At 50.9% G+C, this 22,761-nt stretch overlaps 6 protein-coding genes across 6 annotated transcripts; 3 read left to right on the forward strand and 3 right to left on the reverse strand.

Annotated features, from left to right (window-relative positions):
- Positions 1-236: 236 nt before the first annotated feature.
- On the reverse strand, positions 237-1,886 carry BCR38DRAFT_380958 (uncharacterized protein). The gene is made up of 3 exons (XM_040857404.1): positions 1,379-1,886; positions 1,223-1,309; positions 237-1,169 (listed from the first exon to the last, which is right to left on the reverse strand). Exons 1-3 carry the CDS (start codon positions 1,555-1,557, stop codon positions 614-616), a joined length of 822 nt encoding a protein of 273 aa, XP_040709268.1. The 5' UTR covers positions 1,558-1,886; the 3' UTR covers positions 237-613.
- A 1,350-nt stretch (positions 1,887-3,236) lies between these two features.
- On the forward strand, positions 3,237-4,527 carry BCR38DRAFT_462238 (uncharacterized protein; the record flags this gene model as incomplete). Its single annotated transcript, XM_040862614.1, has 4 exons — positions 3,237-3,325; positions 3,408-3,500; positions 3,555-4,030; positions 4,097-4,527. 4 exons carry the CDS (start codon positions 3,237-3,239, stop codon positions 4,525-4,527), a joined length of 1,089 nt encoding a protein of 362 aa, XP_040709269.1.
- A 1,364-nt stretch (positions 4,528-5,891) lies between these two features.
- BCR38DRAFT_491468 (uncharacterized protein) lies at positions 5,892-10,965 on the reverse strand (the record flags this gene model as incomplete). Its single annotated transcript, XM_040864669.1, has 2 exons — positions 5,892-6,282; positions 6,341-10,965. The coding sequence occupies 2 exons, from the start codon at positions 10,963-10,965 to the stop codon at positions 5,892-5,894; spliced, it is 5,016 nt and encodes a 1,671-aa protein (XP_040709270.1).
- A 1,256-nt stretch (positions 10,966-12,221) lies between these two features.
- BCR38DRAFT_491469 (inosine-5-monophosphate dehydrogenase imd2) lies at positions 12,222-14,177 on the forward strand (the record flags this gene model as incomplete). Its single annotated transcript, XM_040864670.1, has 2 exons — positions 12,222-12,714; positions 13,039-14,177. The coding sequence occupies 2 exons, from the start codon at positions 12,222-12,224 to the stop codon at positions 14,175-14,177; spliced, it is 1,632 nt and encodes a 543-aa protein (XP_040709271.1).
- Positions 14,178-14,985: 808 nt separating this feature from the next.
- BCR38DRAFT_415274 (P-loop containing nucleoside triphosphate hydrolase protein) lies at positions 14,986-17,575 on the forward strand (the record flags this gene model as incomplete). The annotated part of the gene is made up of 3 exons (XM_040859013.1): positions 14,986-15,223; positions 15,280-15,716; positions 15,746-17,575. 3 exons carry the CDS (start codon positions 14,986-14,988, stop codon positions 17,573-17,575), a joined length of 2,505 nt encoding a protein of 834 aa, XP_040709272.1.
- A 593-nt stretch (positions 17,576-18,168) lies between these two features.
- On the reverse strand, positions 18,169-19,527 carry BCR38DRAFT_415275 (uncharacterized protein; the record flags this gene model as incomplete). Its single annotated transcript, XM_040859014.1, has 2 exons — positions 18,169-19,465; positions 19,514-19,527. The coding sequence occupies 2 exons, from the start codon at positions 19,525-19,527 to the stop codon at positions 18,169-18,171; spliced, it is 1,311 nt and encodes a 436-aa protein (XP_040709273.1).
- Positions 19,528-22,761: the final 3,234 nt, after the last annotated feature.

A 22,761-nucleotide genomic window follows, 5' to 3' on the forward strand; every position in this document is an offset into this window, starting at 1 on the left:
AGCTTTATAATCAAGCCGACCAAATTGAAGAAGATGCAGACTATCAAAGTAACAAATCAGGTAGGTGAACAACCCGGATAGCATCAGTAACGACGTGAGTCTATGAAGTACATTAAATGAAAATGAGAAATTCGTCTAGACATGAATCTGTAAAATCAATTGTATCCATTCGTAAATTACTTCTTCAGTATAGAATGACTCTCGAGGTGCTTGTTACCTACGCTCTGTCATGATCACACCATTGTGTCACCAGTGTGCATAGGCTGGCTCATGGAGGAGTTTCAAAGTACTTAATTGATTAGACGGATTAGTTAGATAACATCGGGTCTCTATTCGTAAAAGTTCCTTCGTGTAGTCAGTCAAGTTGGCATCATGCCAAGAAGAAAGGCAGGGCATAATCGTCCCAAATTCCCCATGCAGACGAGCTCATATTGCCGATCCTTCCTGGAACGCCTTACAACCCAAATCATAACGCCCAAGTGACTTGCCATAGAAGTCACCAAAAAAGAAAAGTGCGTTTGATTCGCGCAACAGTATTACTGACGCAGCAAATTGTAGCGCCATTTTGCCCACTGGATATTCTGAACTTCCTATCCAAGGTTCGACGGGCCGCTTAGAGAATATACATCATAGCAAAAATAGTCGTGATGACTGGCACCCATCCAATGGGCTGCAGGAGGTTTCCGGCACTGTATGGATCCTCGCTGCCACCGGCTGCAGTGGTGCCATTGGGCAATGTGCCGTTGATGAAGAGCTGGTCGGTGCCGTTGACGTTGGCAGCAGTAATGAGCGATTGGTTCAGCGCGTTGTAGGTACCGTTTCCAACCAGACCGGTGATGACCGTCTGCTGCTCTCCGTTGTCGTCGCAGCCGCATTCTTGTGTCTTCTCGCAAACGCAGTTAATAGGCTTCGTTTCGTTCTGATTCGTCGTCGAGTTGTGCCAGTAGTAGTGGTGAGTATACGGGTAGCTGTACGCACCCGCCAACCAGTAGGCACCCCAGAAACCGAGGGCACCACCGACAAGCACGGCGGGGACGATGCCACTGGGGCTGCGAGTGCCCGACCGGTATGGTGTCCGCGCCCCTCCTCCATAGTATGAACCAAACTGTGGTTTGGGTCCGCTACCTGTCGTCGTCGAGCCGCCCCCGTTGGATAAAGATTGTCCCCGGCTGTTTCGCTGTTAGCAAGGTCATTCAATGGCAGGTCTGGTCCAGAACCCTACCCAGAGCCAGTACTCGTTGTGGTTCCTCTTCCACCGCTAGATGAGCTTCCTGAAGATGATCCACTGCTACTAGACCCTCCACCTCGTCTGTAGGAGCCACGTTAGTATCAAGGTCCTTGCCCGGCTTATTGCCAGGATAGGATAATTGAGACTCACCCTCCGCTGCCGCCACCACCTTTCCGTTTCCATAGATCCTCGAACGCAGCGCGCGGGTCGAAGTACGGATTCTGTGATGTGCGCTCGTTTAATGCGACGTCATTGGTGCTGTGTACTGCGACAGCGCTAATACCTTGGGTAAAAGCCGTTGCCACGACAAATGTGTTGAGGAACTTCATGCTGCGTAGTTTATTCGCAATATCAAGCAGAGTGTATATGTTGAGAGCGCGAGGAAAGGATTAGAGCAATAAGTATTTGAAGGTCAGCCGGGTGTTGGATCGTGAGTGGGAATCAAATCTAAATCATCCTAAAGCGGATGCGTTTCAGAGTGGCAGGCGCTACTTCAAACACCTACTTAAGGTATTTACCTCACCCTTATCCAAGCTTGGGTACAGCCGTCATGGTGCACACAGCAATGCCACTATGCTACATTGGCACCGTTTGCGACTGCTAAGAGCCGGACTCAGTGGCGTCACGTCCTCTGAGCTTAGCGATTATTGTGCTAAATTGATTACCGCATCATGATCTTACTAGTGGAATTCAATCCTGGCAATTGGTTCCAGCAGCTTAGCGACGCAATCGGACCCTCCAAGTATCTGGAGGATGTACAGTATGACCTCATCAACTTCGTACAATGACCTACACTCCTCCAGGCAGGCATATTGTAAGCGTATAATAACTACAATACTTGGTCTTCCACTCATTTCCATTGCTATGAAAAATAATAATTGTCTTGGACCAAATAAGCCAGTACTCGACCTCTCTCACACAAGTTGTACGCATTATTCAGTCGCTTCAATGGGGCCGGTATCTTATCCACTAACAATCTGCGTGCAGAGATGCACTACACCTATAAGGTCAGACGTTCGGGTGAGGGCCCAAAACCAACCCGGAACTTAAGCTTGTTTAGGCCCACACATCATCTCCTCACGGCCGCCTCACAGCTCCCTGATTTCCACTATTGAAAATGACTGCTTCAATGAGCCCTGTTGGACTTTTGCCACAGCAGGTTCCATCAAATCCCTTCAGCGCTGAGCTGCGAATGCGCACTTTCCTCGTTCATGCCTTTGGAATTTAGCACGGTGCTATTGCTTGCTTTCTGGATGCAAGCGGTAAATACTCCATTGTTGGTTTTGAGTTCCTTGTCTAGATCTGCTTTCGTGAACTACCCGCCGCTTCTGAGTTCATTATAGTTGGTTTCGTTTTGGTGTTCAACAAACACATTCGCAAGCAGATTGATGAAAGAATTATTTGTTTGTTGGTTCCGTTCTAATGTCATCAATCTCACCAGTTTTGGATCGTCGGGGCTGTGACGATATCTTCGGAGCTAGTGATTTAGGCTGGGATCCTATCCTAGCGCCATTCTAGGAACAGCCAACTCTTGATGGCGAGATCCGCTCGATGGCATTCAGCCCAGTGATTGTGATTGGAGGGATGTCATACTTTCTCAGACAACTGCGAAACTAGACTTTGCCACTGCAGACTGGAGCAACGGATCTTCAACGTTGTTTCAACCTTACTTGCGTAGATCCCTTCTGCAAGGCTGTGCTAGCGACAACTCATATCGCAGGCATCACCTTCAACTCATCCCAAGCCGTCGAGTTCCAAAATAGATCACTGGATAGGCGCCTTGGTCACTGTGGGGTTGAGCTACCCCCGGACGGCGGAGGTACCAGCACTGCACATGTAAAACCGCCTAACAGCTGTGAGTCATCCTCGAGACATTCGCCACCCCCGAAGTCCAATTGCAGATAACGTGATAGCCCGCCTTATCTACCATCTTCTTCTGGCAAAGATCTGTCCGTATAGCCTCAAGTCAAGCCACATCTTCAATACCTCTAGGAAGGACATATCCGTCATGGACCATCCTGCGGGATCAGATAAGAGCCTGTTGGACCGTCTCAATGCGCTCAAAGCCACATCAGTCGATTTAGAGCCACCTTTAAAGTAAGTTATGTTCTCTCTTTCTTCTGCTCTACATTGCGTAGCCCCTGTCGATGATTCCCGAGTTTGCTGACCGCACCACAAGACCCGTCTTTGCATCTACCATAGAGCCTGCCAAGTCAACGTCCAGAGACGACGCTCTATCTGACAGGCTGAAGAGTCTTCGAAGCCAGTCAGGGTGTAAGGTCGCCTCTGCAGTCCCCGTCTCGGACTCACGTCTGAGTGGTCCCAGTTCACCTATACCCACTGCTACAACACAGCCTCGAACATCTGCAGACCCAGATATAAGAGAGTCGGGCCAAGACTTTGGTTCCACTGTTGTGCCAGGCAGCACCGGTGTAGACCCGCTACTTGATACTGACGAGCAGACGCTTGAGGAGTTACTAGCGGAACTTGGTTCAGACGATCAGTGGCTCGAAGAAGCAGCTGCCGAGTTTACCGCCGATGAAGAACATCGGAGAGTTACCGCGCTTCTCGAAGAACTTGGCACCACTTCTCCGGATCACGCTAGCCTAGATAACACTGCCCCTCATCCTCACGACGCCGACGGCAGTAGTGACGAAGATGATTCTGACGGCGAGCCCATGACACAAGAAGCAGATGATATCCTCGCACAAGCTATCGATGAGACAGAGTATGAGAAAGCTTATTCACCTGGAGCTGAACCCAGGCCGACATTACCACTGTTCTCGGGGGTTGGCTTGAAATGTGACAGATCAACAGCACGAAGCGGTCACGCTGCGATAGATGTGCCGACAACATCAGGGTGCTTAGACGCCGACTCGTTCAACTTACCCGCAGTCCCGTCTGAGCTCCAAGATCAACCCGACCTGCCAGACCCATCGCAGGCCGACGACTTCGAAGCGGACATAACATCTCGCATGGCAGCCCTCAAGGGACTTGGCAGTTCGGGACGTACACTACCCTCAGCGCCAACTTCTCAGGTAGATGATCTGGGCTTACCTGTCGCGCCGACATTCGCGCCTGAAGACCGCCCTCTCAAGGGCGTCTACAAGCGGTGCGGCTACACGGATGAGGATCAGAGGACGTGGTGCATCGTGTGCCTCGAGGATGGTGCTATACACTGTCTTGGATGCGACGATGATATTTACTGTGCAAGGTGTTGGAAAGAAATGCATGTCGGTCCTAGAGCCGGGTACGAGGAAAGAGGGCATAGTTGGGAGAAATTTGTCAGAGATAGATGACGAAGAGGCTTACTAGATGGATTCGATACCCTGGATGTGGGGAGGGTGGCATATTGGCTTGAGCCAGAAGCTTGCATATTACTGCCCTGAAATGTCACGACGCTTTCGGGCGATTGTACTCGCAGATCGCAGTGCTGGCATACTACAGTTGTACTCTTCTTGGCCCTGCGACTCGGTTTCACCCTACGGATTTGATCTCTAGGGGATCAAGTCGCTGTGCCTCATGAGCATGTTGCCCATGTCTCCGTGGACTTGTCCTGCGAGTACTGGAGACTGCAAGTGAACGCTTTACACTTGCAGTGGACAAGCGCTTTGGTGCTATAGAATCTGCGAAGCCCCGAAGACTTCGATCGAGCTGTCGTGGGGACGCATGTCGAGACCTAATCACCTGAATGAGAGCTGAAAGCGAGAGCTGAATATCTGCAGAAAGAGCCTGACGTCGGGTTTTCTTGACAAGGATAGGTGACTTACGCGAAGTAAGTGTTCACTCCAATTGGGGTAAAGCACTGCCAAGACACTGTGGGATTCATCAAGCAGCTGAGAATTGTCCTCCAAAATTAGATTTTTACCTTTGCTACAGATGGTACCTCTTGGTCGTACACAGAAAGTGTCCCACCTCGTCTTCAACTTTTAAGTCATGGGTGTGTCTTCACCCAATTCGCATTTCGCTGTCTAAGATCTGGGTCAACTGGCTCTCTATCTGCACTCTAGGGTAGCTTCCGCCGACTCGCCTCGACCAAGCCATGTTCTTAGGCACCGCAGTTGGTCATATGGAATAAGAATTGACCATAATGTACGCCTTCTCAAACTATGCCTAACCAAGCTTAAGAAGTTGATACATAGGTGCTGCTGTGATGGGTATCCAATATGGAAACGAGGAGTCAACTGTTCCCATCGTACATTTCTCAACCACCGTCACTACCAGCTCGTGTTCAGTGCGGTATAGCTTTAGGTAGCGCAGATACTCACTGAGCCTCCTGACCTAGCAGGATATCATTTGGACAGCTCACATTTATTGCAGAGACCACGGTATATGTGAGTTCGTTTCTCTTTTAATTCCGGTTCTACAACACCATCCAATGCTATCGACATAAATATCATCACAATACCAGCACAGAGGGAAGCCAAGACTAACACTACCATCGCCTGTTACCCCTGCCGAAACCACGCAAAAACAAATAACACCACAAAGAAAAAATGCCTTCATTTCAAGCCGTCAATGTCTTGTCTTGTCGTCTTTTCATGCTGGCGTGATCGAGTGCTCCAATCCGAGATCACTCCCTCATGAACCCCTTATGATGCCAGCCCCGCGCTAATCCTCGCGCCTTCCTTCCCACCCGCCTGGTAACTTGAAGATGTCGAACTTACTGGGTCCGATAGAACTTCTTGTATAATAGATGCAAGAGCAGATTGACATTAAGCTTTAAGTTGCCCTCAAACAAATTCATGAACTGGTGCGACTCGAACTGCGCCTGCAGCAGATCTTCGATTGGCACCAGTGCGCTCGCACCCGGGATTTGAATATGGCCACGGCTACCCTCGAGGTTGAAGACGCCGACTTCGTCACAGGAGATGGTCAAATTAATCACACCCCAGTCGCGCTCGGCCACGCCTTGCCATGTAACCACGACGCCCTTCTCGGCTAGTGCGCGCACACTGTACTTGTAAGAGCCAAACTTGGGGACACGCCCCGATCGTTCCAATTCACGCTGATGGTTGTACTGTTTCGTGAAGGGAAGGAGGAATTTCCTTTTTCTAGTGTCACAGTTAGTAACCAGTTTTATACCACCCGATGGAAGGATTCATGAATTACCCCTTATTTTTCTGCAGCGTTGCCATGGCCTGCTCGATGTAATCATCGTAGCTCTTGCGCTGCTGCTCCAGATACGCTGCCTTCTGGTGCAAATTACTTAGTGTCATCCTCACTCCTTCAATTTCTCGCTGACGCTGAATGCGTCGCCTGCTCTTGGTCCGGATATCGAGCGCAATTGCATTGAGAACGTCCTGATAGTAATTGTGCTTGGTAATGCGTCCCATTTGCTCTAGGCGCATAATGTTCTCCAAGGCATTGCGTTTCATGTCGTAGTATGAAAGTCTTGTCACATCCACCATGTTGACGTCCGAGTAGGCACCCTTCGTCTTGTCACCACTGGTGAAGTCGTCACGGAGGAGCGTCTGCCATTTCACCTCGTCTTCTTGACTTGGAGGCCGGACGAGGATCTCCAAGAGATTTGCGCCTGTCTGGACTCGAATGATGTATAGGATGCAACGTTTGGTCTCCATAAACAAAGCCTTGATTTCAGCCTCAGGGTCGTCCATGTCGTGGAGTTTAGGTGTCAGGAACATTTGGATGTCCGACGACCCGGCAGCGAGCATTTCGTTCTCGTTGTTCTTGGCACTGCCAAGGTCCTGCATGATCTCGCGCAGGACATCATCTCGGCCAGGGCAAATCTGAGGCAGCTCTTGTGCGACGAGGTTGTGGATGGCGAAGATGTCGGTCATCTTGATATACAGGGTGGGCTTATTCTTGGCGTAAAGGTCATTGAATTCGTCGATGTCAAAAGTGCTTTCAGCGTCGGCCACAGAGATGATATCATTGGTGATTTGAGCCATCCGCTCCATTGAGTCAGCAACGAAGGCATTGAGGGGCTGGAGGTAGATGTTGTCTCCACCAAACGGACGGCCCACGGCAATCTGACTGAGGACCTTGGCGACTTCAGTCAAGTTGCGCTTCTGCAGAGGACTCAGCGTCTTCTCGATAACACCGACTTGTTCGGGGTTAATTAGAGCAGGCTGGAGGTAGAACCGCCAGATCCAGTTGCTGACCATTTGCAGGACATGGTGTTGAGGTTCTCGCTTGAATCGCTGACGGAGTGCCTCAAAGGTTTGCAGGCAAATAAACCGGAGACCATACGGCATCCTAGGCAGGAAGTCCTCAAGAGCGTTGAAGAACTGGTCGCATATCTCTCTCAGGTCCCGGAGGTGGTCAATGAAGAGCTCACGAGTTTCGGGGTCTTTGATGGCGACATCGCGAGGAATGTCTAGTGGTCTTCGACTCGGCCGACCAGTTCGCAGCTCTTCATTGTTGATGGCAGACCTGTAGATTTGCATTGGGTCACTCTCCAGGTCGAGAGCAGGGTCCTCGATGATGTTGTCTCGTATCAAAGGGCCCAGCAAATCCCGCAAGTATTTCCGGTCCCTAGGTGACCGGCTATAGTTGCTGAGTAGCCTCAGGCAAAAGAAATTGCCGCGCAGGTAGTCCTGGATGGAGCTGCAGGTTTCGACCTCTTCTCGTATTGATCGAGCAATCAGCTTCAACAAATAATATTCCTCTCTCCGCTTCTGGGCGTATCCAAACAGGCCCATCATCAAATGCTCAATGCGTTTGCACTCCTTCTCGGCTGTCCCTTGTTCCTTGATCCGCCTGAAGAGACGTGCGAGATACTGAGGCTGAGTCTGAAGATTGAAGAACAGTTGTTGGTACGACTCTAGCTTCTTCCTCGAGCTCTTGTTGAGAGCTTTCAAATCGAAATGGTTTGCCGATGAGATAGAGGAGTTCGCAAGGATATTGCTGGTGTGGCCGCCAAAGTTGTTTTGATGTCTTACCACCTCGTCTAACGTGATCTTGTTCTTGACCAGGAGTGCAATTTTGATGTCCAATTGATCAATGTATTGCTCCAGCATCTCATTCTGTCGCACCTGCTGCACAACAGTCTTGCGCATCCGCTCGAACTCGACTTCTTCGTTGAAATCAAAGTCGCTATCGTTCAGCAAGTGTACGAAGTTCTTGACTGCATTGACGGGAGGATTCTTGCCAGTCGTTAGGCTCTTGTAAGCTTCACCCTGCAGTTTGGCGCGTACGAAGCTCTGGATTTTGACCACCTTCTGCATATTTTCGTTGAAGTGCCTTTTCTTCTCGGCGAACTGGCCGCGGACAATGAATCCCTTAGCGAGGGCTTGCAACTCAATAAGGGGTTCTTCATGCTCCTCCAGCTCTGCGAGTAGCTCCCCGAGACGGGCTCGACAAAGCATGGCTCGAGCGAGTGCTTGTAGCGAGATGATCTCATCCTCTTGGGACTTCAGCTCGTCCAGGAATGCGAAATGTTGCTTTCTAAACAATGTTCCGCGAACTTGTGCTTGTAATCCGGTTATTTCTGGCGTGAAGCTTTCCAGTGTGTCGAGATCTGCGGCTATGCGTTGTCGTTCCAACATGCCCCTGGCCAAAGATTGAAGATCAAGAATGGCAGGCTCAGTCTCGTTCAAGGCATCTAGCTGCTCCACCACCTCGCGTCGAACAGCCGCAGCGCGCATGTGAGCTTGTAGAGATGTTATCTCCGGGCTGTGCTCTCGAAGCTCGGCTTTGGTTACTTCAACATCTGAGCGAGCTACGTTACCACGACAGACGGCTTGAAGAACCTCAAACTTCGATGCGAAGCCTTCAAGAAAATTACGTTGCCGGGTAACCTGGCTCCTGGTCAGCATAGCCCTCGCAGCAGCCTGTAGGTCACTGATGGCATGAGACTCCTGCTCGAGAAGCGAGAGATCTTTGTCCATTTTTTCTCTTAGAAGCATTCCTCGAATCGCAGATTGAAGCCTCATGATTGGGCCTTGCATGCGATTTGTTTCTTGCTGTTGAGCGAAGAACTCCTTTCTGGCCAGAAACCCCTTGAAAACAGCCTGAATGCTCCTCACGGGACCGTCCATCTGTGCCAACTGAGATCGCGTCTCTCGTACCTCGTTGCGGGTCTTCATGGCCCGCATCAAGCTCTGGAGCTTGATGATGTTCTTTTCCTTGGTCTTCCAAAAATGTTCCCTATTCATCATCTTGTTGCGAACGAGGAATCCACGTGCGGCACTCTGAAGAAGTACAGCGAAACGTTTCATCTGGAGCCTGTAGCCCATAACCTGTCTGGTCCAGTCGCCGCGGATTCTCGACTGGAGTTCGATGATCCACTCTTCCCTGTCCCAGAGCTGGTTCATGACGTTTCCTAATTGCATTCGAAGCATGGCACCTCGCATCTGAGACTGAAGGTCCAGAATGGTCGCTGCATTCTCTGAGAGCTCGCGATTGATGCGTTCTTCCTCCGTTTCCTCTGGTTCAGGCGTTGGTGGTTGTGGTTCGACACCAAAATCGGCGCCCATGGTACCAAAGCTAGGCATATTAACACCGAGCTTATCCAGGCCCTTCTGCATAGCCTCCAACTCGTGATGTTCAAACTCAAGTTGGCCGACCAAGTTGCCGATTCTGAAATCCACAATGCCTTTTCGAAACAACAGCCAACTGAGAGCATGAATGCAGTAGATGACCTTGGGAATGTTCTTCTTCTCATACAGGTCGATGAGCTCGAAACGAAAGAGATCAGGCAGTTCAACTTCGTCAAGATAGCGGAAGAAAGTAGCAACGTTATCCCAATGTCTGGCTTGGAGGCGCTGGTGGCGGAATATGCGAAAACGCCTTTCGGGGTTCAAAGCCTCTACCACCTCGGCCAATGTGACCCCATCTCGGAGTGCTTCCTCAAGCTGAACAATTGGGGGGATTTGTCGGTGTATAATGTCCTCGACCCACTCCTTCGCTTCACCAATATGGCAGAGATATTCATAGGCTTGCAGAAATTGACGTTGTTTGTCCATCCAGTTCCGACCACCAAAGCCATAGCGGTCGCCAGGGCGCGCGCCGGGTCCATCACCAGTTCGTTGAAGTCGTCGACGCCCACGAAGACCAACTACCTCTTGTGTTGGTGAGGTGATGGCAAACTCCTCAGCCGCACCCAGCTTGGAGAGAGCTCGGAGTTGACTGGTGGACGAGCGCCCAAGTTCTTGAAGATCAGGTGCAGCTAATGGTGAATGGGTGATGACGGCGCCGGGGGTATAAGTGGGAACCGCATTAGAGCTTTGTCTGCAGGTGTCAGAGCGCGTGAGAAGCATCGAGGTCGGGCGGGCATTTGTCGAGCGGGAGAGAGGGGTTGGTGATGTCCTTGGTGATGTCCTCTCCTCGGACAGGGAGAGCTTGCCAATGTCGAGGCTCTGGCCACGCTCATGGCGCGGTGGTGTCTTGGGGGACACTGGCGATGTTCTATGCGGAGGTGGACTGGGACTTGGAGCTTGCGGCAATGGGCGCAAAGACTGTCGCGCTGAAGCGTACATGTCCTGGGGCTTCGTTCTCGGCTCATCGTACGTACTTGATCTCGAAGGCCCGGGTCGGATGGACGCTTCGCTCATGCCGCGCTTATGCGTATGAACGGAGGGACCAAACACGGAAGAGGACGTGATCGAAGAATTGGTGCTTGCACGACCGAAGTCGTACGAGTCAGATGTGTAGGAGTAACCGGATGAGGCCGAAGACGATGTCGTGGAGGGCTGGCGGCCGACTGGGTCGATGCTGAGATTGGCATAATCGACAGTGTATGACTGCCGGAGGGGATGCGGTCGGTACGTCATTGTTATTGGCGACGGCTAGAACAGTGGATGATGCTCGTCCTTGATATTATTGTTGAGACCGACGTCCGATATTGAATTCCGCATTACAGCTATGGTCCAAGTGTGCGAGTAAGGTTCAACAAGCTCGTGTTGAGAGCATCAAGGTTTGAGATCGGATAAGGTTGATGAATGCAATACAAACAAGATGAGAGATTCGGGTCTCGGTTTGGGCCGCCGGAATATGTCCAAGGGAATATTGTCGCAAATGTATTGAGCGTTCCGAGGTTTGTCGTTGTTTGAGTGGGATTGGATTTTTGGTAATGAAGACTAGCAAAACACGCCGTCCCGTCGCGCTGTCTAGTGTTTGCTCTAGTCGTAAACGAGCTCAACGCAAAGCACATAAGAACAAGTAATAATTACTATGTGAAGAGGAATGAGTACATGGTCAGTCGCCAAATATGGGAAACTCGCATGCCAATATCAGCCAAAGGCCATAATAAGAGACCTAATAAGCCGGCAACACTGATGTTAACAAGGAAGGCGCTCCCGTTTTGGAGGGGTTGGTCTACGGCAATATGAGGAGAACGTTGGGTAGCTGCAGCCATGTTGATTTGCTGTCGCCGGGACAACTGCATCTCTTATCGGGCATATTTTGGAGGCAAGTATCAGCCATACATCACACCCGTGTACATTCCAGCCACTTGTGCAACTGCCCCGCACCACAGCTGCCCAACTTTGCGCTCCAGAGCAGTCCACAGTTCACCGCTGTCGGCACCGGGTGCAAATTGGCTCCTGCAGAAATTTCTTGGTGTTAGAGATGGACTTCTTGTTGCCAAGATCCCGATGCCAGCAAAGAAATAAAGCATTGATGTCACTCCATTGCAACAAGCAAACATGTTATTGAGAATTTTCTGATTTAACTCTATCCGTCAGATGATGAGAATACCGACTGAAAAGAATTTATCCATTGAAAAGTTCGCAAAAATGCTATTTGTTGATATGCCACTATTTGGTCGTCCTCTAACAGAAATGCCCCGCATTCACTAGCCTGGTCCCAGCTTGCAGGCTCCGGTGGATTCGAATCATTCTGTACAAAAAAAATTGAGTTGGTGTCGAGTCGCAACTTTTTTTGCCCTTCTTTTACTTGGGAAGGAGATCACGGTCAACCTGTCGTCACCTTGAGGAACAGCCAGACGACAATCTTCGACCTCATTGCACTGCTTAACTGCTTTGCTCTCTTCTTCTATTATACCCTTCATCTCGCGCAAAAAGTGAAGATGCTGTCCACCAACGGAACTGCTCCCGTCAATGGGACTACCAACTTCCTTGACTACAGCAAGGCTCTGGAGCTCCTCAAGCAGTACGAGTCTGGTGATGGCCTCAGCATCGAGGAGCTGATGGACACCAAGCAGCATGGTGGCCTGACGTACAACGATTTTTTGATCCTGCCTGGCTACATCGGCTTCCCGGCGTCGGACGTTATGCTCGACTCCCCGGTGACCAAGCGGATTGCCATCAAGACACCTTTCCTGTCTTCGCCCATGGATACCGTCACGGAAGCCGAGATGGCTATCGCCATCGCTTTGCAGGGCGGCTTGGGTGTTGTTCACCACAACTGCTCCCCCGACGAACAAGCAGACATGGTGAGAAAGGTGAAGAGATACGAGAACGGCTTCATCGTCGATCCCGTCGTCATCAGCCGACAGACTACCGTGGGAGAGGCCAAGGCCTTAAAGGAGAAGTGGGGATTTGGAGGTTTCCCAGTCACTGGTAAGCTTCAATTCTCTTCTACTCGCAAACAGATACGACCATGCATGGCCTGATTGCAGTGGAATAACCTGGAACAACCAACAGGGCGACACCGCTGACCCTCGTTACCTACTGTACCTGGTTATTTCCCTCTGTCCGCACTGTCCATGATCGTATCGATCACTGCATTCAATGATGACGAAAATAATTTTATAACTTTCGTTCCACCGTATAGACAGCAATGTCATGGGGATTCAATTATGCTCTTTCTGAGGATGCTCTTCATCATTCACTTGTGTTGGCTTTCGTTACTACCAAGGCCACAAGCTGACAATTGGTCTATAGAGTCTGGCAAGAACGGATCGAAACTGCTTGGCATAGTCACCAACCGTGACCTACAGTTCGAGTTCGACTCCGCGCAAACTGTGGAAAAGGTTATGGTTACGGACCTGGTCACCGCTGAAACAGGTATCGATCTCCTTGAAGCCAACAGAATCCTGGCCAAGTCGAAGAAGGGAAAGCTCCCAATTGTCGACAAGGACGGCAACCTCATCTCCATGGTTTCTCGTTCCGACTTGACCAAGAACCTCCACTTCCCTCTTGCCTCCAAGCTGCCCGACTCTAAACAACTTCTATGCGCCGCCGCAATTGGCACCCGGCCCGAGGACAAGACCCGTCTGAAGAAGCTCGTTGATGCTGGCCTCGATGTGGTCATTCTTGACAGCAGCCAAGGTAACAGCATGTATCAAATCGACATGATCAAGTGGATCAAACAAGAGTTCCCGGACATCGATGTCATTGGCGGAAACGTCGTGACACGCGAGCAGGCCGCCAGCTTGATTGCCGCTGGCGTCGACGGGTTGCGAATTGGGATGGGCAGCGGAAGTGCCTGCATTACACAGGAAGTCATGGCTGTTGGCCGACCCCAGGCCGCTGCTGTGCACTCTGTCTCTTCCTTCGCTGCTCGATTCGGCGTTCCCTGCATCGCTGATGGAGGTATCCAGAATGTTGGCCACATCGTCAAGGGTCTCGCGCTCGGCGCTTCTACGATCATGATGGGTGGCCTCCTGGCTGGTACTACCGAGTCCCCTGGCACCACTTTCCAGTCCCGAGAAGGCAAGATTGTGAAGGCCTACCGTGGGATGGGATCTATTGATGCTATGCAAGATAAGAAGGCCGGTGCTGGTAGCAAGGACAGCCAAGCCAGCAACGCAGGTACTGCTCGTTATTTCTCCGAAGGTGACAGCGTCCTCGTAGCTCAGGGCGTTGCAGGTGCTGTGGCTCACCGCGGCTCGGTCAATAAGTTCGTACCATACCTCGCGGCAGGCCTCAAGCACTCTATGCAAGATGCCGGCATCAAGAGCCTGAAAGAGCTGCATGAGTGTGCAGCCAACGGCACCCTGCGTGTTGAACTCCGTACCGCAAGTGCTCAACTTGAAGGGGGGGTCAACATGGACAGCTTCGAGAAGAAGCTTTACGCATGAAAGAGGCAAGTGCAGGAGTTCATGGGCGTTTAGGCTAGTATGGCAGGGAGGCATGGCGGCAGGTTTGCATCATGAGCAATAAAAGTGTTTTTCTCTTTTATGACACAACACAACCAATTTTTCCCAGTGATAGTAGTAAGGCAAAGCTCAAAAGGCCCTCAAAGTAACACGAAACTATCGTGTCTCGCTTTCTTTGGAAGGATTGCCTTTATATCAACTTCCTGAGCTACCACTCCAACGGTGATCACTCGGGCAGCCTGGAGCTTCAATACCAAACGGCTCCTAATCCTAACATCTCGATTACTGACCTACTTGATGCCTTGTTGACTGACTGCCGATATGCATGACTCCGCCGCCTTGTACATACGTACGATACAGCCTGCGACCAATAAAGAGAGTTGCATGGCAGTACATGAACCTACCCCTCACAAAAGTCGATGGATGCCTGGACCAGTTCCCGTTCTCTCGTCCATTTATTGGACAGCCAGCTCAGCCTTGCAACTCAGAGCCCTGCGGCTGATGCCGCCAACTTCTTATATAGTGAAGCATGAGCTGTGCCTAGTGCTTTATTGGTTGATCTAGTTGCAATGAGGAGACAGCTTGCGGGACGGGATGCCTCAAAAGACTCATCAAGTGATACCAAGCTTCCCAATGCCTATATAATGGGGCGAAGCTGCCTTCGTTTACGAGAGCCTGAAGTTACCCCGAAGTCTTCTTGAGCTCGTCTTCCTTGTCTACCTATCCAATATCGTTCACGGTAGTTTCTCATATTTCTTATCATCCTCCGTGTCAATCTAATCACGCCAAGATGGATTTCGATGACAGCAGGTCAAGTACCAGCTTCGAGGATATCGGCGCCAAGCTTCTCACCCATGGTGCTGACTATGATGAGTCCAAATGGGGCGGGGTGGACAACGATGTCAACAAGCTGAAGGCTCTAATTGCTAAATCGACGTCCAAGAATGCTCGAGAGCTTGCCGATGGCGAAGTGCAGGATGTTTGCTACGTCTTGCAGTACAAGGGGCTTAGTGGAAAGATCACCGAGGGTGAGTAACTACGTCCCAAAATTCATGATGGCTTTCACATGGCTGACATGAACTAGTGCACCGAAGTTCCGAGCCCATCAAAATCCAGCTTGATGATACCAAGGACGACAGCTTGGGTACCCGGAAGAACAAGCCCGTTCTCGAGATTGTGACCAAAGTATCAACCTCGATCGTCAACAAGTCTGGCAATGGCTACGGACGACAACCCCCTCCGTCCCCTTCGAATCTGTACGACCAATATTTTCACAACGACAACTACGGTGAATACGCCTACGGCAATGCGAGATCCAGGAAGAAGGAAGAGGACGGTTCCAATATGAAGATTGCCAATATCGAACGGACTGCGATGATGATCCACTCTCCCTATCTCATCAATGCATTGAAGGCCGTCGTCGGCTACTACCCCGCCGCCAGCTTCATCGGCGACAGCGTCAGGATCGATGCCCCCTACCAGGTCCTGGTCCACCACCGTGCTGCTTTAGCTCGTTACAAGGTTAGCAGCCTGCGACGCACAGCGACGAGTATGCCTTCGCCACGGCCAAGCACATCGATGTGCTACTGGGCTTCATCGAGAAGACGCTGGGCAAAGAGCTCCGAGCCGAGGAGGAGAGACATAACAGCAGTACGCCCAAGGCCACCTTCGATAAGCTCTGGATGATTTACAAGCCTGGCGAGGTCGTCTACGTCAACTATAACAACAAATGGACACCGTTTGTCATCTCCCGGTGCCTTGATGAGATGCCCAACCCTCGCGACGAGGCAGTCGTCTCGCCCTACACTATCGACTGCTGGAACGTTGTCTACAAAGGCAGCAAGCTGCGTCGCATGATGCATTCGTTCGTGGTGAATGCCTTCTCCGGCGAGGAAGCCATTCTGGGCTTAACTGTGATTCCAGCGCGCTTCTTCAGGGGTGACGATAAGGATGAGGACCCGCTCTACATCCAAAGAAAGCACATCGAGCTCGGTAAGATGGTATGGGACCTGGCTAAGGGCCCTGTGCACATGTCATATGACGGCAGCCTGGTTGAGACGGAGCCTAGCTCTGAGTGGAATCCCCCAACCGGTGCTAGGGGATACATGTCAGGCCGTGTCATCGTCGACTGCGAGGGCTTCGCTCGGTACTCTGGGAACTGTCCTGGCAGTTCTCCTGGCCGCCCCAATGAAGTACCGCCGCCATTTACTAATAGATTTACTCCTCCCAAGTGCCAGCTTCCCTACTTTGCTCCGTGCTGTGGCTGCAGTGTGTGCAGCAGCGCCGCCGGAAAACATGAACGACCAAGCCCCTTTGCCGATTTCGAGGATCTCGATCCCACGTTGGATGATGCACCTAGTTCTGATCTCTACTACTTGGTTCTCACCAAAGTCGTCTCGGGATTCATCCTTGGTAAGAGACGCTGGGGCCACTTCAACGTCGAGGATCTCGAGGAGGTGAAGTTCGACAAAGAAGCTTTCAAGTACCTCGTGCTTGACGACGAGATCAAGCTGACAGTCAAGGCCCTCATTGGAAAGTTCAGCAGTAACAATGGTCAAGTCACCCCTTGGCCTAATGACTTTGTCAAGAACAAGGGCCAAGGGCGTATCTTCCTCCTGCACGGCTCTCCAGGTGTTGGAAAGACATGCACAGTCGAGTGCGTAGCCGAGCTGGCCCGTAGACCTCTCTTATCGTTGACGAGCGGCGATTTGAGCACCATGTCCTGCACCGTCGAGAAGAGCCTCGAGTACTTCCTCCAACTCGGCGAGCGATTCGGCGCCATCGTCCTGCTCGACGAGGCCGACGTTTACCTGGAGACGCGCCGAACCAAGGACATCGCCCGCAATGGCCTGGTGTCCATTTTTCTTCGTGCTCTTGAATACTACCGTGGCGTGCTATTCCTCACGACGAATCGAGTTCAGACCTTTGATTCGGCCTTCACCAGTCGCATCCACGTTGCACTACACTATAAGAGCCTGACCCATACGGACCGCGAGAAGATTTGGCTTAACAGCTTCGAGCGACTTGAGCGTGACTCCAATGGGCGTGTGCACATCTCCGTCGCTACGCGCGAGTATGCCTATGAGAGCCAGGACGTGCATTCGCTTCGCTGGAACGGGCGCGAGATCCGAAATGCGCTGCAGACCGCGGTTGCTTTGGCCGAGACGGAGGCTGATGAGGAGGGGCAGGAGAAAGTCATCGTTACCGATAAGCATCTGCGTTCGGTTGTCAAGATGAGTCGGGGGTTAAGAATTTATTGCTTCGACGCCGGGACCGTGATGACGATACTATTGGGAGCGATAGGGATGCTATTTATGAGGAGGACGACAACGACGACGGCACGGATGTCATTTATGACTGATGATGGATGGCTTATGTGAGCCGTGACGATCTCTAGGTTCTCAGGGGTGAAATTTGTGATGTATTGATTTAGTGAACTTGGTAATGAGCGTCAAAGTTGTCTCTATTGATGTATTTCTGCCGGGAACCAACCTAGAGTAAAGAAGGTTATGAAATATCACCTAAACGACTTTTTGAGGATAGCTTCAACATCGATCGCAAATGCCATGATTATGTCAAAAATTGTCGTCCGGAGTACTTTTTATTTCCTAAGAGTGTGCCGTAGAAATAGAATCGCCCAATTCTAGAAATTCTAGGTAATGCGAGATGAGAGTATTCGGGGCGGCAAGAGAGGTCAATCGGGGAGGTTGATACAAGTCGCTGGAAGCTGGTCCTCAACACGCTCATCTTTCAGATCCAGCGGCATCTACTTCATCTAAATTTGCTATCCTCCTTCAGCTGAGATGTTCTGTTAATGGTTTTCATGGCGTATTTCGTTGCCCCCTGATAGCGACCTTGCCTATCGTCTTGAGGCAGTCAGTCTTTGATCCTTTCTGATCCAGGGACAGCTTGACTCTGAATTAAGACCATCAGATGTTTGCTCAAGCGATGCAATACAAGAGGCTTCATTCGCTCACAGATCGCTCTTCGCCTCCTCAACAGCCCAAGCCAACAACTCCGGGTACTGGCCTCCAATCTCAAACCAGATAGCTTCGACGGTACGCTGAGCGCATCCTTGAATCCACCATACATGCTTCACCTTCCGGAGCCCACTCGTCCAGTCAGCCAACAGCACGAGCGCAAGCGGATCGCGCTGCTTGACCCTCTCGACGTATGCGGGTGACACCATGCCGAACCACATGCACGACAGGGTATATACACCCCGCGCCACGGCTATCCTCCGAAGCGACCTTTTGAGTTTCCGTGCAGCGTCAAGGAGGTCGTCTCGTCTCCCCATTTGGAGCTCATCTTCATCGTCTAGCTGCGATATAACATGGATGGCTTTATCAATAGCTGCTTCAGCTTCTTCCCAAGGCGCTTCGCAGGCCATCGCGGCTAGCACGGACTGTCCGAGTTTGGGTGAGGTGCTGTTATCCAGGGGGTTTGTATCCCGCAAGCATAGACGGTAGAGCGCCACTGTTCCCTGGAACAACGAGGTGATTTGGGCTAGGAGGTCGATGGGGTCAGAAAGGACGCCTGCTAGTGGTAATCCGAAGGCGCAAGCAATGAGTAGACCGGATGCTGCAAGGGCTGGTTCACAGGTCACTGTTGTTACGGACTCGATAATGGGTCGGAAGGATTCGAGAGCTGAGGCTTTATGAGCCAGGGCAGTGATGAGGTGTGGTGAGTTGGAGGGGGAAGTTGAGGCGTTGGAAGATGTTGATAGTGAGGCGAGGTGAAGCGCCGAGAATGATAGTAACGCGTGGTGGACGTAGGGCTGTGATAGAGAGTGACGGTTTATGACTGACTGGAAGGAAATGAGCAACTCGACGTGGGGTGCTGAAGATATGAAGCTGGATGAGACATGGTTTATGTAGTGATGTAGGAGTTGTTGAGTCGACGAATCGTACTCGTGGAGACCAGTAGGAGATATTGAAGGGGCCATGCCAAAGCAGGGGTGTTTCCAGGCTGATTCACCAGTAGTTGATGAAAGGGAATCTGGTAGCAGAAATGGCGCTGATGCATTCGAGATGGCGGACTGCCTCTGAACTCCTGACGTTGGCGCCAACTGCCTGGGCGGCGATGGAGCTGCCCCTGGCTGTCGGGCAGGCGCATTATATTGGTGGAAGGGGTCGTAGACAGACATCAAGTGTTGGTAATTGCACTCCTGGCCCTTCTTGCTGCATCTGGCACACTCTGGCTGAGTTTGATCACACTTGACCCGTCTCCTTTTGCATTGCAGACAGCCATGGTGTGAATTTGTATGAGACCTGCCCAGTCAGTAAAAAGTTCTCGGATTTATCACTCGTCAAACGCACCGGCGTGATGGCATGTCGCTGAGTATCGCTGTATATGCTATAATGAGAATCGCTTAACACTACCCGTCGGCAGTGCTGAAGTTGACTTTCTCGGGCGTGTTAGGGACGACTTGGTCTGCCGCCAGGTATACCGAAACACCGATATCCTTTATAGTGGTATCAAGAGCGCGAAGGAAACAATGACCTGGAGTGAGTTACGAACCGCATAATTCTTGAAGTTCAAGTGCGGCGTGGTGAAGGAAAGGAGTGGGGTGGGTTACAAGGATGTCGATCCCCTGAGTGGATAATGTAACCCTCGCAACTCAGCCCCCCGTATTCACTCGCGGGTATGTTTGCCCAGCGAGCAGACTGCAAACATTTTGGAATTGAAACACAATGCTAGATTTCCCATAACAAAATGTTTATCTATTCGCATCTGACTAAAGACAACGCATTACCTCCTGGTCACACTAGTGTGTTGTGAAGGCACTGTGCTTCACGCTAAGCCTCTTCCACAGTCTCCCCTTCGCCCTGATGAACAGCTGATCCATTGCTGTTATTGGCCGACTGATTGTTTATGCTGTAGGTCAAGAATTGGGCACCAGCACAGCGTCCAGCTCTGGCGAGAGCAACCCCTCATGCCACCCGATAACCGCTCTCGGCTGCTGAAAGCCCCGGTTCAAGTGGTCTTTCACGCCCCTATTTTGGCCGTGTTCCTCTCTTCAAGAAGTCCAAATATCCTTGGCCTACAACTTTGCGCCGTGCCTCCACACAAATATCGGGAGGGTAATGGGGAGTATGAAGCCCGCCAAAGCCAGCATACTGTTGGTCCATCCATACCGAAGCGCTTTGTATAAACTCGGAGCGAATAAGAGGAACAAGAAAGTCTTTAAGCTCTTACTTAATAGTTGCGCCGCAATGGAGCTGCTTGTGTGATCTCCGTATAAGTCGATGACATGCGTTATCACGGTAACATCTGGGGTCAGTGAATTTTCTTCTAGCCTGGAAGGGCAACGAGGTTTTAAGTAGAATACTTACTAGGTATGCCGCCCAGCTGCAGTCAGAACATTGTGATAAAGATCCCAACATTAACGACAAGCCAGTGTACCCGATACTCGGCCATCCAACCGGACGTCAACACCCCCGACCACACAGAAATGATGCTATGGAACATGAGCGGGACCCAGGATTCAGGGGTAAGGTTTCGCGTCTGTCGTCGCTTGTAAAAACAGTATGCCCACCAATCTGCGAGCAGAAAATGTAGTGTAACCCGCTGATCTCAGCAGACTGCCAATACTGAAAAATTAAAGCTTAGAGAAAGTAGAGAGCGTTATATAAATGATGCCATAGTTAAAGCCTGACAGAGTGCCCGAAAGTTGGATGACAGGGTGGAAGATCAGGAGACGAAGGAGACTCACTAACGCGCGACGTATCGCCGTCAAGCCGTTCGGCTGCTGTAAGATATTGTTTGTTCCCAGTTTATTTACCAAGGCGCTCGGTACACCTTTCGAGAATCAGCGCGCAGTAATGCTCGTGGAAGCAGAAGAACGATACGAATATCATGGTGGCTTGGAGTATGGACGTGGCCCAGAACATCTAACTCCAGGTCAGGTCGTGCGAACGGCCATAAAGCCGCCAATGATGGGGCCGATGAGACCAGTAAGCTGACTTATTCACTCCTTCCATCGGCTCCACGTCATTCAAATCCACGAAAGAGGAAGCCCTGGGTCCTTGTTCGACCCCAGGAAACTTACCAACAACTGCGCCCAGCAACAGGATGAATAAGCAAACCCTCAGTAAACCCCCTCTCTGCTCCAGCCTTTATATATCACCCAGAACACCGCCAGCGAGTGCATAAATCACACTAGCCCCGAAGCCCGACAAAATGCGCGCTGGAAATAAGGGTCCCCTTCGTGTTAGCGAAGCCACAAACCACATTCCAAAACAGGAACCAGACGCTCGAGGCATGTGGAATGGCCTGTCTACCGTAAATCTCCGAAACCGACCAATGAAGATCGGCCCAAATGCGGTGGTCGGTAAGGAAATAGACATAGACATGGCCGCCTCGGTGGAACTCATATCGAGTTTGCTGGTGATGGTCGATAAGGCCAGCGCCATTATGGTTCAGACCGTGATACGGTTAAAACACCATCCAACTTGCGGCTTGCAGAGAAAAGCGGCCATGGACCTGGCTACGAGGGAAATTGGGCAGTAACACTAGAAATGCTGCCTACAAAGGGGTAAGCTCAGCGTATTGAGGGCTTGAAACCGCCAGTCTACGTACCCAGATCTCGGTGGCGGGAACAACTTTGGAATTTTCAAACGCATCGATGCATATGCTTACCCATAAGGTCTCAAGTGGGGTGGTTTTCGGGTTCACGCAGCTACTGAAAATACATCTCTCATCGAGACCTTTGTTACCTGGGCCAGGGATGGGATCGCAGCGCCGTGTACCTGAGCTGAAAGAGGGGCAGCCCGATGTCTTTGATGATTTCTTCGAGGTGTCAGCAATCTTTGATGGCACGGTTTCTAAATATCAGTTATATATCACATTCGAACTCGATGCCGCTAGGCAAAATAGGTTAGCGAGACGTTCTGTACCTTGTCGTTCATCCTGAACGAAAGTATTATGTGTGATATTTTGACGATATGGTACGAGATGACTCCCGGGACAAGACACAAACTCACTGTCTTTGGGTCGTGGATAATATCAATTGACTCAACTCTGATATACTTTGCCGTGTCTGATCCGGTCTCAATAACGCTTGTTGTGGTCGCCTTGACCGCATCCTCCACCCTTCCCTGAGCCATCCCCATCTGCGCAATAGTCTCACAATCCTCTGCAAAGCGGTGCTCTAGCTCTGTATCTTTGAACTTGCCAGTGCCTATTTATGTTTGTATTTCATTGTCCGTATTTAATGCATCACTCGCATTTCACGCGGGCTCGGGCTATCTTTTCCCTCGTTTCTTCTCTGATGAGACGTGCCTGCGTCAGCGAACAGACTTTGTAATAGCTAGCAGCCTGATGGATGTGGTACTCTGCAGTAGTCAGGTGCAGTTGAAGACATCATGAAAGGCTGGGGAAAGGTACAGATCGGAAAAGCGAGTGGCTATCCAGTGTGGTGTCATGGAGTAGGACAGGTTAGAGGATACAAAAGGTATCCAGGCCAGTCATTTCGTCAGGTCCGACCGTTAACACATAATAACACGATCGGTTTTGAACTGTCGTTTTTGCAATAAGTATGATTGTATTTTTTATAATTACTATG

This window comes from Pseudomassariella vexata (genome assembly GCF_002105095.1).
Source record: "Pseudomassariella vexata strain CBS 129021 chromosome Unknown BCR38scaffold_33, whole genome shotgun sequence".
Taxonomy (NCBI): Eukaryota; Fungi; Ascomycota; class Sordariomycetes; order Amphisphaeriales; family Pseudomassariaceae; genus Pseudomassariella; species Pseudomassariella vexata.